A 16793-nucleotide genomic window follows, 5' to 3' on the forward strand; every position below is an offset into this window, starting at 1 on the left:
ACATTAATAATTTCCCTCTACCTAATTTAAAAATAAAGAACATCATAATTCTTTTAAAAAGTAAATTTTGAAGTTTATTTTTTTTAATTTCTTAAAATTTTTTTAGTTAAAAAAAAATTTTTTTATTTTGGGTATTTATGAAATTTTCTTGATGTTTACTGTTTGTTTTTCTGGATAACAAAATAAATTACAAATTCTTCTTTCATGCATAAAATTGTATTAGCACGATTTAAGCATATTTTCTACTTTGTGAATTTAATCTTTCTCTTTATTTAATTGAATTTTCGAAACGTAGAAATAAATTGTAACTTACAGAAGTGGGAAATCCGGCAGAAAAAGTCGACTTTGCAAAACGGTGAAATAAGCGCGATTGGATTAAGCAAATGGCAACATACACGCGAATAGGCAAGAGCTCATTCTTATTTCTGGCAAGGGTCGCTGCGCATTGTTCGCAAAATGGAAATGAAGCCGGGAGTAATTTGCGTTTGAATAACCGCGTCTTACTCATTTTCTCCATTCATTTCTGACATTGTGAATCTGTCTTTTTATCGACTATCTTTTTTCCGCAAAGCCGATCGTTGACGGAGTAATCCAGACTCAAGTAGATTTCTTTGAAGCTTTTTCTTTTTCTTTCGCTGATTGTTCTTTCTTTAATTGTGACCTACTTGAGAAGTACAATAGTTCTAATAATAGTTAGAATAATTATACAGTAATTAATAATTGTAGAAGTAGAAATTGGATATAGCAATAGATGTATCATTTTCCCATATTATAAATTAATAAAAACACAAAATTTGTACATGTATATCAGTTTTTGCTTAATTTCTCCAATCTTAAAATATCGAAATTATAAAATGTTAAAAAAACTGATATAGGTACAGAATTTTTCAATAATATAATATTAAAAAAATAAAACATTGAAACAAGACATCATAGATTTTTTTGACAATAGAAATGACTTCATTGTGCGGTACGTAATATTACTTGACAATTGGCGATAAATGAATATTGTGATGTGCCATAAACATGACATTCACGGCATCAATTATCGAAAAATTCATCGTGCAATGTGTTATCGCTGCATCTCAATGACGCGTTTTACAACATTCGCTACGTTTGTTTCGCTTTTACGCTGAAAATCGGTTCGATGCACGCAAGCAGGAATAAAATAACCATTCGATGGTTGAAATAAAACATCGTACGTATGACGTAAAATGCGGTAATGAAAATATGACGAGATAAAATATTGGTTCGTATTTATAGTTGAAGAATGTATGATTAATACAAGAATTATATTCTTGTTCAATTTACAAATGTAAAATGTTAACATTAAATATTTATCAAAACTTTATTTAACTTCAGTGCATATGACAAAGAAAACAAGATCAGATCTGACCTTTAATACTAAGCTCTTATTTTTCATTCGCGATAAAATATAGGTTCGTATTTATAGTTGAAGAATGTATGATTAATACAAGAATTATATTCTTGTTCAATTTACAAATGTAAAATGTTAACATTGAATATTTATCAAAACTTTATTTAACTTCAGTGCATATGACAAAGAAAACAAGATCAGATCTGACCTTTAATACTAAGCTCTTATTTTTCATTCGCGTTATTACTATGTAATATAGTTAATATAAGAAACGCGTTATACATACACACACACACACAGATATATATCTTAATTCTTATTAAATGCACATATACATAGTTTTTATTATATGTTATTGTATATTTATTATATGTATAGCTTCATTACAATTACTTTGTTAATGATATATTGTTTTAAGAATGTTTAATACAAATTAAAAAAACTTCCTATTATAATAAATGTAGGGAATACTTCTTTGAAATTATTTATCAAGATTATATCAAGTAAAAAATTTTTGTTTAATTGTAGCTTGTTAATGAAACTTATTCACTAAAAAACAGGATTTAAGATGTCGAAAGATTTGTATTTTTTTTTGCGAGAAAATTTATTTACCACTGCTTATGAAATCGTCGAGAAGAAGAAATTCTTCTTGAGATTTCGTCTTTGATCTTCTATGCGGTTCCAGAGGCACATTCGAGTCACTGACTGTCCTTTCAAGGACATTACTTTAACCACGCGTGCAGAAACGGACGAAGCTTTAGAGTCTTGCAACGACGTCTTTTAGGCTAGCACGTCTCCCTCTGTCTCTTTCATTTCAATTTTGTATTAATTAACCTCGAATTCCATTTGCCTGCTGAATATATATCCGATTTAATATAAAATTGAAGCTGTCCTTTTTCTGATTTATCAACTGTGTTGTCATATTGCACGTCATTTAATTATTTGTTAATGGAATTAAAATATGCATGAATTACAAATTATCTAATATTTGAAAAAATATGTGATATGATTACGAGAGATAAATATTAAACAATTTTATGTCAAATAAATATATTATATGTCAAATTTTATTAAATGTATCATTATGCAGGCTATATATGAAAAGTTCTGTATTATGTGAAATAAAACATATGTAGTACATAAAACTGTAGTGTAAAGTATTGCGCGTAAAATATAATATAAATATAATAATTTAAAATATTGATAAAAGTAGCATTTTAAATTTTTGAATACATTTGTATAATAAAATATATAATTATCCTTTTTATGAAAGCTATATATATATATTATTGGTGTTTAAACTTTAACATGGTTATTTATATAAATAAATGTGTATAAACACATACATACAGATTATTTTAACGATTCATAATAACAATTCACGGCCAATAAAAGATTATGATTGTCGCTCTTTGCCAAATGTATTTTGCGCTAAAAAAGCTCATGAATCTCGATATATTTTCCACGAATTCTTCTCGACGTTCTCCAAGTGGCATGCAATTCCACAGGACCGAGACGCTCCTCTAATGCACTCGTGCAATTATGAAATCTCGAGTCTCGTACGACGTGCGGAAACGCGACGAGCAAGAAACTCAGACGGGAAATCTCTGCTCTTCCAACGAAATTCCCTTTGTCCGAGGGAACGACATAAGAAGTCGTGAGTGGCCGACTTGACAAATTATTGTCAGTCGCATTCGAGCCACTCTGCCGCTTCTTTCCCGTCAAACAGCGAAATGGGAACGTATATCAGAAAAGCGGACGCACATATTATACACGTACACATACACACACACATGTATATAATATGCAATATATACATCACATAAACACTTTCCCTCGACAACGCCATTGCGCTGAAATATTGACGCGTGGGTTTGCCGTTTAACAGTAATAATATACTTCAATATTTTACGATGGAAGTCTCACAATATGCAATTATCTTTGCCAAATATATAATCTCATAATATATAATACCATCAACTATTATTATTTCTATTTGAGATATATTGTAATATTCATTAGAAAACCCAATTATGTAAAACTTGTTATCAAAATTATAAAAAGAATAATGCAATAAAATATGCTGTAATAGACGAAGTATACTTTTTTATTATAAATGTTTATTTCTATCATTATATATACTATATATATATATACATAAATGTGATATTATGTCATGAAGAATCACATATGTATATAAATTCTCTTTGTGAATATAATAATTCTTATTTAAGTTTATTTAAGTTATATTAAGCTTTATTTTATTTTTGTATTTTACTTCTTCTGTGTGTTAAATTTTGTGATACTTATATATCAAAAAAAAATATATATATATATTTAAAATATATTTCTAATAACATATAATATTTATAATTTACAAAATATATTTATTATTTATAATATTAATATGCAATGTTGCTTGAAATAAAACATTTGCAGTGAAGGATTATGTCACGATAGCTTAGGAATTTATTAGTTCGGTAACAACGTGTCCGTAAATCATGAAGAATCAGACAACGATATGAAGCATAACTATAATTTTCGTTGTATCATTAGAAAGAGAGATTTAATCGATTACAAGAAGATTAACTTCTCACGCGAAAGATTTAAAAAGACATTTATGAGCAGCATCACTATTGACGGCAAGAACGTGCCTCAAACTCTATGTACGATACATCGCCTCTGTTTACCATTACTTAGGGCACTTGTCACGTACGGGAACTCGCGTATATACGAAACGCCCGGCGTTTACACAGGATCTTTCGCTATTTACGCCGTATAAATCTCGTCGAAACACTGTGCTTTTCTTGGGTTTAAAACGCAGTCTCGAAAATACGTATCCAAACACACTATCACTGTTTGTGGGCTCCTCCGCTCGTACCGGAAGCAAATGGCCCGTTTCAACCGGTTTCAGCGAATGCATTCAAATCCATCGTATTCGTTTCGTTCGTTCATCCGTTTATTCAAGGAAGAATGGGAAAGAAAATCCATTAAAAGGGACATTATATCTCATTTAACAATCCTCTTAAACTAATCCATGAGTAGATATAATATCGACCACTATTGTAAAAAACTATGGATAAAAAACTTCTTATATTTTATTTTTTTATCTTTAATTACTTGAATGTAAATTTATGTGAAAAAATGTATTAAATTAAGAAAGCATTAATTATTAAGAATACACAAAATAAATTATTAACATGTACGTGTTACAAATCTTACTATTAGGCTCGTGTTACGTGAAATTTTACGCTTTTTTAACGCGCAGGATTCCGTGGTCGATCGATTTCAAGCTTGCACAATTGAAACGAAATTCATAGGAACATTCTTCGTTGGAATAGGTAATCGAACGGCTTGATTTCTCTCTTTGCAAGTCAAGCAGTCACGTTTGCTTCACACGAATTGCTCTCGTACTTTTTTTTTTATTCACAATCCAATCGAATATCTTATTTTTGATGACCCGCGTAATTTCGAAAAAGAAATCAATAAATGGTATTGCGTTTTATTTATAATGGATTATTATTTTTTCTTTATATGTTTTATATAAGAATAATCTTTACCAATTCTTTTTTTACCTTAAATAACCAATATCTTTTTATATCGTTACAATTCCACTACAGTAGATATAACCTTATGTCATAAATTATTTTGTATCATCGTCGATCGGTATTCTCCAATATTACTCCCATAACTCGCTATAATAGGATAACATTGACTTCAATGCAATAATAGCTTGCGTTCAATCGACAGAGTTTTTATTAGACTGCGTTCGTCCGTATTTCAGAATTTAGATTCAATTACGGTAAAAGCGTATCGTGCGCGCTATCGCAAACCGCCGCTACGTTCTATGTGCGCAGTAATCTTAAAATCATATAAAACATTCAGAACACCCATCGAGGAAATAGTCCGGGAAACGTACTTCCGAAAGTCATTGAATTATGAAGCGAGGACAATGGATTGCAAGAGAAGGACGAGGAGAAAGAGGAGAAGGCTGGTTTCCGCGCGTGCAGTACGGCCCGGATGAGAGACGCGAAACTTGCAAATCACCTTAAGAACGAGCATCCTGCATCCTGTTTTAATGGATGCCTCTTCTCAAAAGAGCACAAGGGCGAGACGCGCGAGATTTATTAAATCACTCCCGGGACGCTTACGTTTCGCCGGTCAGCCAGAACGATTTCTTACTCGGCCACGCGAATCGATCTTGTGCTCTTAAGCGAAATATCCGACACAGGGAAAACGGGAAATTTTTCCTTGAATTTTCCGCTTGAATTGAGATTCCGGGGCCGAACGAGGTTCCTGGGATGAGTCCCCTTTTTCGTTGGATTCTCCGTTCGGCGATTTCAAAAAACTTTTATTCAGACTTTGTGATCTCCTAGTGTGCGGTTGATCTTGAATTTCGGCACGTCGGTCATTTTGAAACGCTCGGTTTTCGCCGTTTCTGCAGAATTTCGTTGATACTCCAGGGAAAGCGACTTGCACGAGAAATTGTAGATATCTATTCTACAAACGGAGAACTGCCAAGAAAGTGAATCTAGCGGGAATAACGTGAATAATATTAGGAACGAGATTAATGTATTAATTATCGACTTGTCTAGAAACGCATCGTTGCTTCTTTATTTATTTAACTAACGCAACATCTTATATGTAAGTGCTTTGTTTACTTTAAGAAAAAGTTAATATATGTGTAAAATTAAAGATATCTAAATATTTAAATATTTATATAAAAATATTAATTTACAAATACAATGACAATTATATTATAATTAAAATATCAATGATTGATACGTATTAAATTTATTTTCGCATTTGTTTCGTATTTATATTATTAATATTATTAATATAGTTCAACTTTATGTGCTTCTCTTTTTACTTATGATACTGTCAGTCTCAGAACAAATCTCTTTTGGTTGTTTACTTACAGCAAAGCTTTTTCAATTGCACTATTATTATTTGCACAGAAATATTCTCTTCTTCTCTCATTATAATACTAGAATAGTTCTATACATTTTAGTACATTTCTTCAGAATTATATCAATGCTATAAATGACATATCCTTGAATATTTTAATTAAAAATGAATTATGCTCTTTTTTAATTAATTAACAGCAATTAAATTTTATTTAGAATTTTATACACTATACGGATAAAGTATAAGTAATGTATGACGATGCAACAATGATTAAGATCACTTAAAATAGATGATTATTTTGAAATGTTTTTACACAACATTTAAATTTATTTATTATTAGAAAATGCTTAATAATCAACTAACAAATATCTAATAATCAACTAGTTTTCATGGTTTAAAAAAATTGGGTGATTTGCGCTATGTTTTTCTAGATTTAAAAATTTTTAAATTTTTTCGCGTTTTGTGCTTTCTTTCTTGTGCAAAGATATCGTGAATTTTCTTTTCCGAATATTTTATTTTTAGCGATGCTGCGAGCGTTCGACTGAGATAATTTTTTGCTTCCGAAGAAAATATTTCGAATTTCTCAGCTCGCAACGCGCGTCTCGAGCGTTATTTTATTCTTCCTCGAAATAAATTCCACATTATCGAAGATATCTGTACCTTTTCTTGAAAATGCTTCGCTTGTTTTTTCTCAAAGCGACTAAATTTTTTCGTTCGTTATTCGACCTCTTTTATCACAAATTCTTTAATATTGATCATCTCCGGTTCCTTCGGCAAGAAATTCACCCCGTCTAAGAAGTCGTCTCAGTTAGAGAAATTTGCATATTGACGGTGGGTTTCCATGGATCTGCATCTCTTGGTTGAGAGCCGTTAAATTTCTTTTGGAATGAATCTCATGCTGAATTTACGAAGAAATCCGTTCAATCCATTGCGTGACGTAACCTGTGCCCTTCTATGATTTCTTTCTCACAAATGGATCGAAAATTCCCTTTTGCGAGGTACCTGTCCCGTACAATTTCTCGCTGATGCTTTTTACGCCTTTGACCTCTATTTCACGATCCACTCGTTCCAATTTCTCGGTTAAACTCAATGCTAAAAACTATCGATTCTTAAGATGCAGTAATTTTTGCAATGATTTCTATGCTTTAGCCATTAAACGCTCAGCGCTCGATAAAGTCCATAGCAAGATTGCAGAATTTCTAACATAATGAAAAATAAAATTCTTCTAGCAAAGCATTTTTTAAGCTTTCCACGCGATTACTCTTGAATTTTTTGCCTTCTGAAAATAGATGGAAATAGTCGTGAAATATTTTGAAGCGTGACGTTTTATTATTTTTCCAATATTGACTAACGTTTTATGTGTTGTCTTGTGGAAGCGCGAACGAGAATTTTTCTAATTGCTGTAACGCATGCCAAATATTAGTTTTGGTCGTGTTTGGTTTTCATGTCAAAACCAGAACAAAAATTCGAATGATACGTTATTATCGCATATAGTTCTTGTTCGATATTTTTCAAACATTTATTCCGGTATTCAATGAGTATTTTTAGCGATTATGTATAATATGTATCAATATTATTTAAATTAATATCATTAGTCTTTATTCTTTATAAAATGTAATTTTTACAAATAGAAAAATAAGATAATAAATAAAAAATTCCAGTTATTCAATCAGTATAGTTCATCAATCAGGCAGAATTGAAGATAATAATATAATAATTAATTTAAATAATTATTGTTATCATTTGGTAGATAAGTACAAATAACATGGCAAAAGTATTAATCAATTATTTTAACCCGCGTTCGTTGAATTAGCTTACGCGTGAAGGCAAGGCTAACAAGATTTTTGCGCGAAGTAAAAAGATCTTAATGATGACTCTGAAAATCCTTGGCGGGGGCGTCACCTCCGTGTCGGAAGGTTGATCCTTTGCGGTCAACTCAAGCGTACATTTTCTCTTTCACGCGAAATGTAACAAGAAAACAGAGTGCTCGTGTGGTACGTTGCTCATTTTCCACCAGTTTGCTAACTGCTTTTTCTTATAATAGGATCAACGTTTGCTTGCACGATTTAATTTAACGCAAAACCGCTGTCGAGCATTTTCGTCGAGCAAAAAGGATCGAGGTGAAAACGGCAAAGAGAAGAAATGATAGGATTCGCGCAATACAATTGATCTAAAATACAAGACAGCCACGCTAGCGAACAAGCTTACAGGAAGAAATCGATGTAATTGCACTCGGTCTTGGTATTGGATTACGCCGAAAATTGGATTCTTTGACGCTGCAAATCCTTTAAGCTGCCACGACTTTGTCGTTTAGTCCACCGCATCTTTAATCATCCGTTTTCGTGTTACTTTTAAACCTTTCTCAAATTTAATTAACAACGTACTGTTAAAATTAACATATAAAACATTTTAATCAACTTTAAAATTTTAGTTACAAAATACTTATTTTTTATGAAACACACATATACAATAATTAATTGTATATAAAAATATTTATTTTCACAATATTTTTAATAATGTAAAATATGTAAAAATTATGTGTAATTTATATATGTATATATATATGTATAAATTTACATATACGTACATATTTTATATTACAATAAGTTATTGTGTATGTGTAGTGTATATGTATATGTGTGTTACCATACTGTTTTTAATATAGATGTAATATGCTTTTATGTTTGATAGAAAAGATTTGTAATATACCTTTATTAATACTTTAATAAAAAACATAATATGAAATGGAGAGTATCGTACGTATATTCACATACAAACACACATGTATATTTTAGATTGAAAAATTTTTAAAAGAGCATAAATACATAGTTAATAAATTTCAATATTAGAACCTATTATTCAGTTATCAGATTTCAATATAAAGCTTTAAAAAATGCATTGATATTTTTGTAGTTTTTATGTAATTGAACGATTTTATATAATTGAAGGGATATTAGCAATATCAGCGATTTTTTTAATTTTACATGCATCACAAGGGATTTAGCAATTCAATGCTAATTAATCGATGCTTATTCTCACAGTGACATTGAGTAATAAATCGAATGTGTATTTTTTATCATCTCGTCGACATATAATCATGAATCGTATTTACATTGACGCTAAGCGATAATACGTGAACGCTCTTCAACATCAAACGCAGGCGAGATTGGGGCACTCTATAATGAAGCTCTCTGCGAGTTCAAGTGTCCTGCCATATGTTGCTTCTATATTACGAGCATGTACGCTCACATTGGTTGAAATTGAATTGAAGGCGATCAACCGCATCTTTAATCATTTTAGATACCGTCTTTTCCCGTAAATCTCACATTCTAAGATTGAGTCATTTTTTAAAGTGCATTTCGATTTAGAAATGATTGTTACACTGCTCACTGTTAAAGAATGTCCTTGTCGTCTTCATTGTTATTATTTCTAATGACATTTAAAATATACTTTGAGATTGTATAAACATACATTTTTTATTAGTTTCATCATCAGTAATAATATTAAATAAATTAAATTATCTAAAAAGTTATACTTCTCTATATACATGATATAATCTATACATTTCTATTTTTTGAGAGACTATTATTTTCATTACTATTTAATACCGATAATAACATTTAAAATAATTTAAAGTTCTTTGAAAAACCTTATGCGGTTTTTTTCGTTATTTCGATAATTTCGACTTTTATGTAACAAATAGAGTGTTTTCCACTTCTTCATAATACTGCAACCATATCTAATTGTCAGATTATCGATTTCTCTACCACATTAATATGAACGCGAGAGATCGCGTTTATCGCTGAAATCCGTCTCATCAGGATTGTGCATATCCTTATACATGCACGAAAATGCACTCATGAAGCATCAATTTGCACAAGAAGAAGGATTCCTCGATCATCAATGATTTAGAATCGAGCCCCTCGAGTTCGTTTGATTCCTCGACCTCGCGAAAGAGAATGCGAGCTATGTCACGTTACACACAGAAAAACAAAGAGAAAATTGATGATAGAAAAAAAGAATGAAAAAAAGACAGAATACAGAGGGCGAGAAAATGAGACGAAACGAGAGCACCAGACGAAGTATAAAAATGCTAAGAAGTATGAAAAAGATATGAGGACCGAGTGGGATATCGTAAGATCGGGAAGATGTTGTCGACTGATACGAGAGCGAATCTCTCTTTCTGTCTTCCAGGCACGGCGGAAACAGATGCTGTACAGGCACTCTTGGCTCGCTACCTTCAGCGTCGCCTTCAGGGCTCTCAGCTATCAACGCCGCCGCCGCCGTCGGTCCTCTTCAGTAACGATCATCGGGCCCGCATCCGACAGGCCACTCAGCAGAGGAGCCTGACCGGCAATGCTCTGTCGAGAAATGTCAGCGACAAGGACGGGGATCAGAACCCCGTCCCTGAGGATTATGACGATTACGAAGATGACCTCGAGGGCTACGAGGACAGCGAGAGGAGTAGAACCAGATTCAATCTTCTGGCTGGTAAATCGTGACTTACCTTGAAATCAATAACATCGACCGGTAGGGAGAGGCTTATCATTCCATTTAACATGTTTCCGTGAGACACGATAATTAACAATCGGTATTTTTCTGCTTCGTTCGTCGATTATTTTCTTTTTCACATAGCGAAAAAGATTCCATTGCTGTATAAGTAAGGAACAAAGATATGAAAAGAGAGAGAAATTACGAAATACCTTTGAACTGATATGGTCATGGGTTGTGCATTTCTCTTAGATGCTGACTACAATAGGAAAATAAAAAAAATGTCTAACATTTGCATATAATATATATACATATATATATATATTAAAAATTTTACAAAGAATACTAAAAAATTCTTTCATCGATCAATACATTTGTTAGCAGGAATTAATAAACTGTTTCAAGCTTTAAAAAACGTTTGGAGTTTTGCGGATGACGTCGATAAAATTGAGTACCAGTTGCCATAGTTATTCTAAATCGATAATATCTCTTTTTAGGACTTTTTTAAAACTTTAAATAAAGAATATTATATAACATTTAAACAGACAACTTAAACAGAATAAAGAACATTAAACAAAATTTATATCAATTGATGTTTTCTTACGAAAGTAATTTCAATATTTCATAACTTCGAAACCGTTCGTTTCCGAATCGAAAATATGTTTATTAGACTAGTTTTCATGTATTCAGCTAAAGCTATACAGTTTTAATATTAATAGTAGTAAAGATTCAGAGACACCCTGTATATATGACACAAATAATGATAATTATTAGAATAAATAATCACACAATAAAGAAGTTATTAAAATACTTTCTAAAGCAGTTTATAATACGCAACTTTAATTAATACTGCAATTTTAATTAATTTTTCAAATATTTTAACTGACAATTTAATAAAAAGATTTTAAAATACATAATTAATTTTCTTTATATAACTTTTCTTATATGAATTATAAGAAAACGCATCAAAGATTATGCGCATATAAATTTTTGCTATGCAGTTTTGATTCCATCAATAAAGAAAAATTATTGTTAGTCGACTTTAATGCATTAACATGGGTTTATGGAAGCATGCATTGACGTCACGATGCCCCGCTTCTGTTTCGAGCTTGAATCCCACTGAACCGTGGTAAATCGTTCAGGATCTAGCATAGACCTGCATTAATGGTACGCTCTAAATCGCGAATGATGTTACGACACGGTTTTACAATCACCAAAATCAATTTACGATTTTAGCGATTTAACATGATTCTTATGGTCCAATGTTATAATTTTAACAAGCTGACATCTGAATTATATTAAAGTGTCAAAATAATGAAGATGTCCAAGAAAAAATGGGTACAATGTGGTCATATATAAATATGTATAACTAGATATGATAAGATCTGATAACATATAATTTCATATAATCATACAAATTAAAAAAATAATATCCAAAATTTGGCACGATTTGATCTTATATAACTGTATCTTTATATATGTATAATCATACTTGACTAGATCTGATTATATATAAAAATTGATATAGCCGAATTGATTATATAAAGATAAGATCAATCATTAAATTTTGAATATTATTATATGTTTGAATATTATTTGAATAAATTTGAATATTGTTATATATATATAGTCAGATCATATCGCGTCAAATTTCAGATTTAATTATATGTGTATGGATAAGGTATATTACATATGGCCAGATTTATGCCAAATTCTGGATTTAATTATATACGATGATTATATATAATTATGTAAATCCAGTGATTTTTTCGAGTGATTATTAAAAAGTATAGATAAAAAGCAACATAATTAAAATAATATATATACGCACTATTACAATTTATTACACACTAAATTATTAACATTTATTAACATTTTTGTACAAAATAGTGATTTATAATATACTTTTGTAAATCTACCATTTAGTGCAAATATATGTTTTTGACACATAAGAAGACAGCGTTTTATTTTGAAAACTAACGGAATATTTGAAAGCTTGAAACAATATTTATCCTGATCTGTCTAGAGTTGTTAGGGAAGGAATATAAAGAGCTGAAAAATCCAGATAGAATACGAGAAATAAGCAATACCAAATAGAATGGTGATGAAAGTTTGACAGTAACGTAAAATCGAATAGAATCTACGTAGAGGATAGTATTTTACGTTGTCCGGTTTTCTGTTTCAAAGCTTTCACACAACTTTTGCAACTGCAAAGTCGATGGATTTTCCTAATATCTGCTCTAGCAATTTGTTTCGCAAAGAATTTGAATGTTTTTTCTATTTTATCTTATTTTCTTATTTTATTATTTTTTAATTTTTTAAAAATTTCTCGTTGTATTTAAAAAAATCTAGAATTTTAAAAATTACATTAAAAATATTTTTGACTCGCTCGAAATTTTTACATTCTTTAAATATATATATATTTAAAGAATGCGTACGTGCGTGCGTGCGTGTTTAATTCGACTTTATTCAAAAGTCAGCGACAATTTATGCATTTTTGACACATCGATATTGAATTATATATTTATTTGATCTATATTTCATAGAATATAAAATTATATGAAATTATACAAAGAAAATATAATATTATATAATAGTTTTGGATAAAAAAATTTAACCTCAAAGAAATATATTAATGATGATGCAATTGCAAGAGAAATAAACTTAAAGATTAAAATTAAATTTTAATTTTTATAAGTTATGAGATATATGTATAAATTTTTAATGACACCAATTATGTTGCATCACATTTATCATGTTAAAGCACCATTTAATTCATTTATTTTTATTAACATATAGAAAAGAATAATGCAACAACTCATGTAGGAAACTAGATTTAATTCAATATCAATCATCAATAAAGAAATTTGACTTTGTTATCGTTATAGAATATAGAATATTTTCTTTAGTTTGAAAGTATGTATTGAATTCCGACAAAAGAAACTTTATTACAGAGTCACGAAAACTTTAAAATTCAATGAAATATACACAGTGAATGGAAAAGTTAACTCACCATCAATAAAATCAACTTTCAGATTTTTCTGAAAAATATGATATATGTATATATAACTATTATTATAATTTTGATAAAATTAACATAGTTGATAAGATCAGTATATAAATGTAATATACTGCATTCGAATCAATGTATTCGACATTTTTCTTGTTTATTTTGCTTATTGGAACATGTCGATAAATTGACACGCAAAATATCGTGTTTGTTACTGAATGCTGGCAAAGAACTGTCATTGGCGAATAGTTCGAGAGATGCGTGACATAATGGGGACAGTGTGGAGAGAAACCGAAATTATCGATACTTTCCGCATATTGTGTCAATATTTTTCCTCTCCGCTCACTTGTCGTTTCTTTTTTCTTTTTGTTACAAAGATATTTTACGAACGCAATTTCTTTTTTACCGTACGGCGATTTAACTCGACGAATTCGATATTCCATCGGCCGTCCTGTCGTGAATTTAATTGAGCACAAGGGGTTTCGATATTCGTCCAATGCAATATGCAATCGAGTGACCTATCCAATCAAATCCTCGTATGCTATCGACTGCACTCTGACGCGGCGACAGACTCTTGATAAGTTTTATTTTCTCCATTCTTGAGCTGTGATTTCTTCTCATGTTGTCGCATGCTCGTCTTGAATTTTAATCGAGATGTGTGTTTTCCAAATTTTATACTTTTATCGGAAATTGTAATTTTAAAATATTTCATAAAAAATCATATATTAAGTGTTATATACCTAGTGTTTTATGTATCAAATAATTAAATTATATATCGATTTCTTATAAAACACGATAGCAAAAATGACTATATGCATACATAAATATTTATTAATTATATCAATTATATAAGTAAGAGACTTTTTGTTGAACCTAATGGTTTCATGGCATAAATTTTCTTTATTCTTAATGTATCTAGAGGCTATTATGGACATTCAGAGACTATCGACTTTACACACCATTTGGTTTGTCGAACGGGCCCGTTTAAAATTTAAACTTGCATTCTTGATCCTTTTTCGTTCCATGTTTGTCGCTCTTGCTGCATCTTTGATCGCCGTTCTTTTCTCTTTTAATCGACACGAAAATAAATGTCAAAGTGTTGCCGATTTTAAGTTTGCAGTTGAGACAGAAAGGGAGAAAGTGCGAGAAAATGTAATATGCTTGCATGCAAAATTGATGAAACAAAAGAAAAATAACAATAACATTACAAAAATGTGATAAATGAAACATGTAGTTTATAGGTGATGATCATCGCAATTAGTGTCATGATCAATGATTGATCGCCATTTTGCAAAAAATGCATTTAAGCATTTCACAATTTATTTAGAAAATAACATAATACTTGCACGCGTTGCATATTAAATTTTTATTAAAGAAAATTAATACATCAATTAATCAATAGAGATTGCCAAAAAAAGTAACTCGATAACTTTAACATCGTGTGTGTTTAAAAATTCATATATTTATATATTTTCTACTTTTTTCAATTTAATATATTTTTGCAGAATAAAAGTTATGTGGAATTGAATATTCACATACAGATTTAATTATTTGTTAAAATTTGATTAAAAAATTTGAACATTGATGACTAAAGAATTAAATATTTTTTAAAAACAAATTTCAAGCTAAGAATGCTTAAAGTCACGTTAACATTTACCATCAGCATGGTCAACAGGCTTAAGACAATGCTGTCGATATTTCAAGTACAGAGCTTGGAAGGTATGCTTTTATATGCACGCAACTCAACAAGGATATCGCACGTTTGTTTCTCGATATACAGGATGTCAGAAGCACGAAGACCCATTTTACGCAGGGTTTTCGTTTATTCTTTCTCGGGCGATTATTTCCGCAATCTGTCGATGCTTTTGGAAAGAAAACGAGAACAAGAGCAAGAGACGGATCGGGAAGAGAGATGAAAGGAATTGTCGACGATACTATCACTACGATGGACCGGTCTCTCAAACGTTTGCGCAGGAGTCATGTAAATATTCCCGAACGTTCACTGAGAGAACAGCTTGACAAAGACAAATAATACGCGGCGTTCGCAGGTGCATCCCATTCATGCAAATTTTTATGAAATTTTCATGAAGCGAGCGCGATGCAGCGCGCAAAGTTTGAACGGTGTCGAGTAAGGCTTGTTTTTGAAGCACCAAAGTATACTATACTAATCCGATGCAGTTTAAGCGGTTATACACAATTGCAAACGTCATCTGAAGCATTTTCGAAAATCCCATTAGTCTCTGTCACAGAATTTACTGATACTGTACATATGTACGTATTTGTTGTTATGATATCCACAATAATCAAGATCAACGATTTAGTCTTGGTATATTTTGCGAATAAATAAAGAATAAGAAATGTGTAAAATATATACATTCAGATTATGTATTTAAAAAATGTATTAAACTGTCAATAAGAAGATATCTTACAATTAGACAAACTTTTTACTAGAACTAATAAATATCTAGAGTAATTGACTTTTTAATTGGCGGGATAATATACACTTATCAGAAAGAGATACAGAGAGAGAGAGAGAGAGAACTGTCTACTTAGTGTTATAATATTTTTAAAGATGCAATAAATTTTTGAAAAAAGAAAGATTAACAAAAAGAAAAAGAATATGAATAAAAATTTGCTAAATAGTGTATTAATTTATTAAAAAAAAATATGTTTTTTTTCTATTTATTATCACACATTACATTTTCTCTTTTTTCAACACAATACGTGTTCTTTTATACAGTTTAAAAATTACTTAAGATTACAGTTTAACCCTTACTCCGTATGTTATTTTTGGCACCTTCCAACTGTACAAGTGGGTCAGCGTATTTTCGATAAGTTTATTAATATGTAAAAAGTGTTTTAAAAAATCTGAAAAAATGTATATACCTTCTTTGAACATTCTAAATAAAGACTAAAATAATAAATTTGAAAAATAATTTACTTAAATATATTATTTTATGATTATTTGTTTTCGAGAAATTGACGTTGTTAGAAAAATCACACACA

At 30.3% G+C, this 16793-nt stretch overlaps 1 protein-coding gene across 20 annotated transcripts in view; it reads left to right on the forward strand.

Moving 5' to 3' along the window:
* LOC140666630 (uncharacterized) overlaps nt 1–16793 on the forward strand; it is a 158194-nt gene that overhangs the window by 102585 nt on the left and 38816 nt on the right. For all 20 annotated transcript variants that reach the window (XM_072894166.1, XM_072894156.1, XM_072894112.1 and 17 more), the window contains one exon: nt 10481–10777. In XM_072894166.1, the coding sequence (XP_072750267.1) occupies nt 10481–10777 (297 nt within the window). The remainder of the gene's footprint in view (nt 1–10480; nt 10778–16793) is intronic.

Source organism: Anoplolepis gracilipes, chromosome 1 (assembly GCF_047496725.1).
Source record: "Anoplolepis gracilipes chromosome 1, ASM4749672v1, whole genome shotgun sequence".
NCBI classification, from domain to species: domain Eukaryota; kingdom Metazoa; phylum Arthropoda; class Insecta; order Hymenoptera; family Formicidae; genus Anoplolepis; species Anoplolepis gracilipes.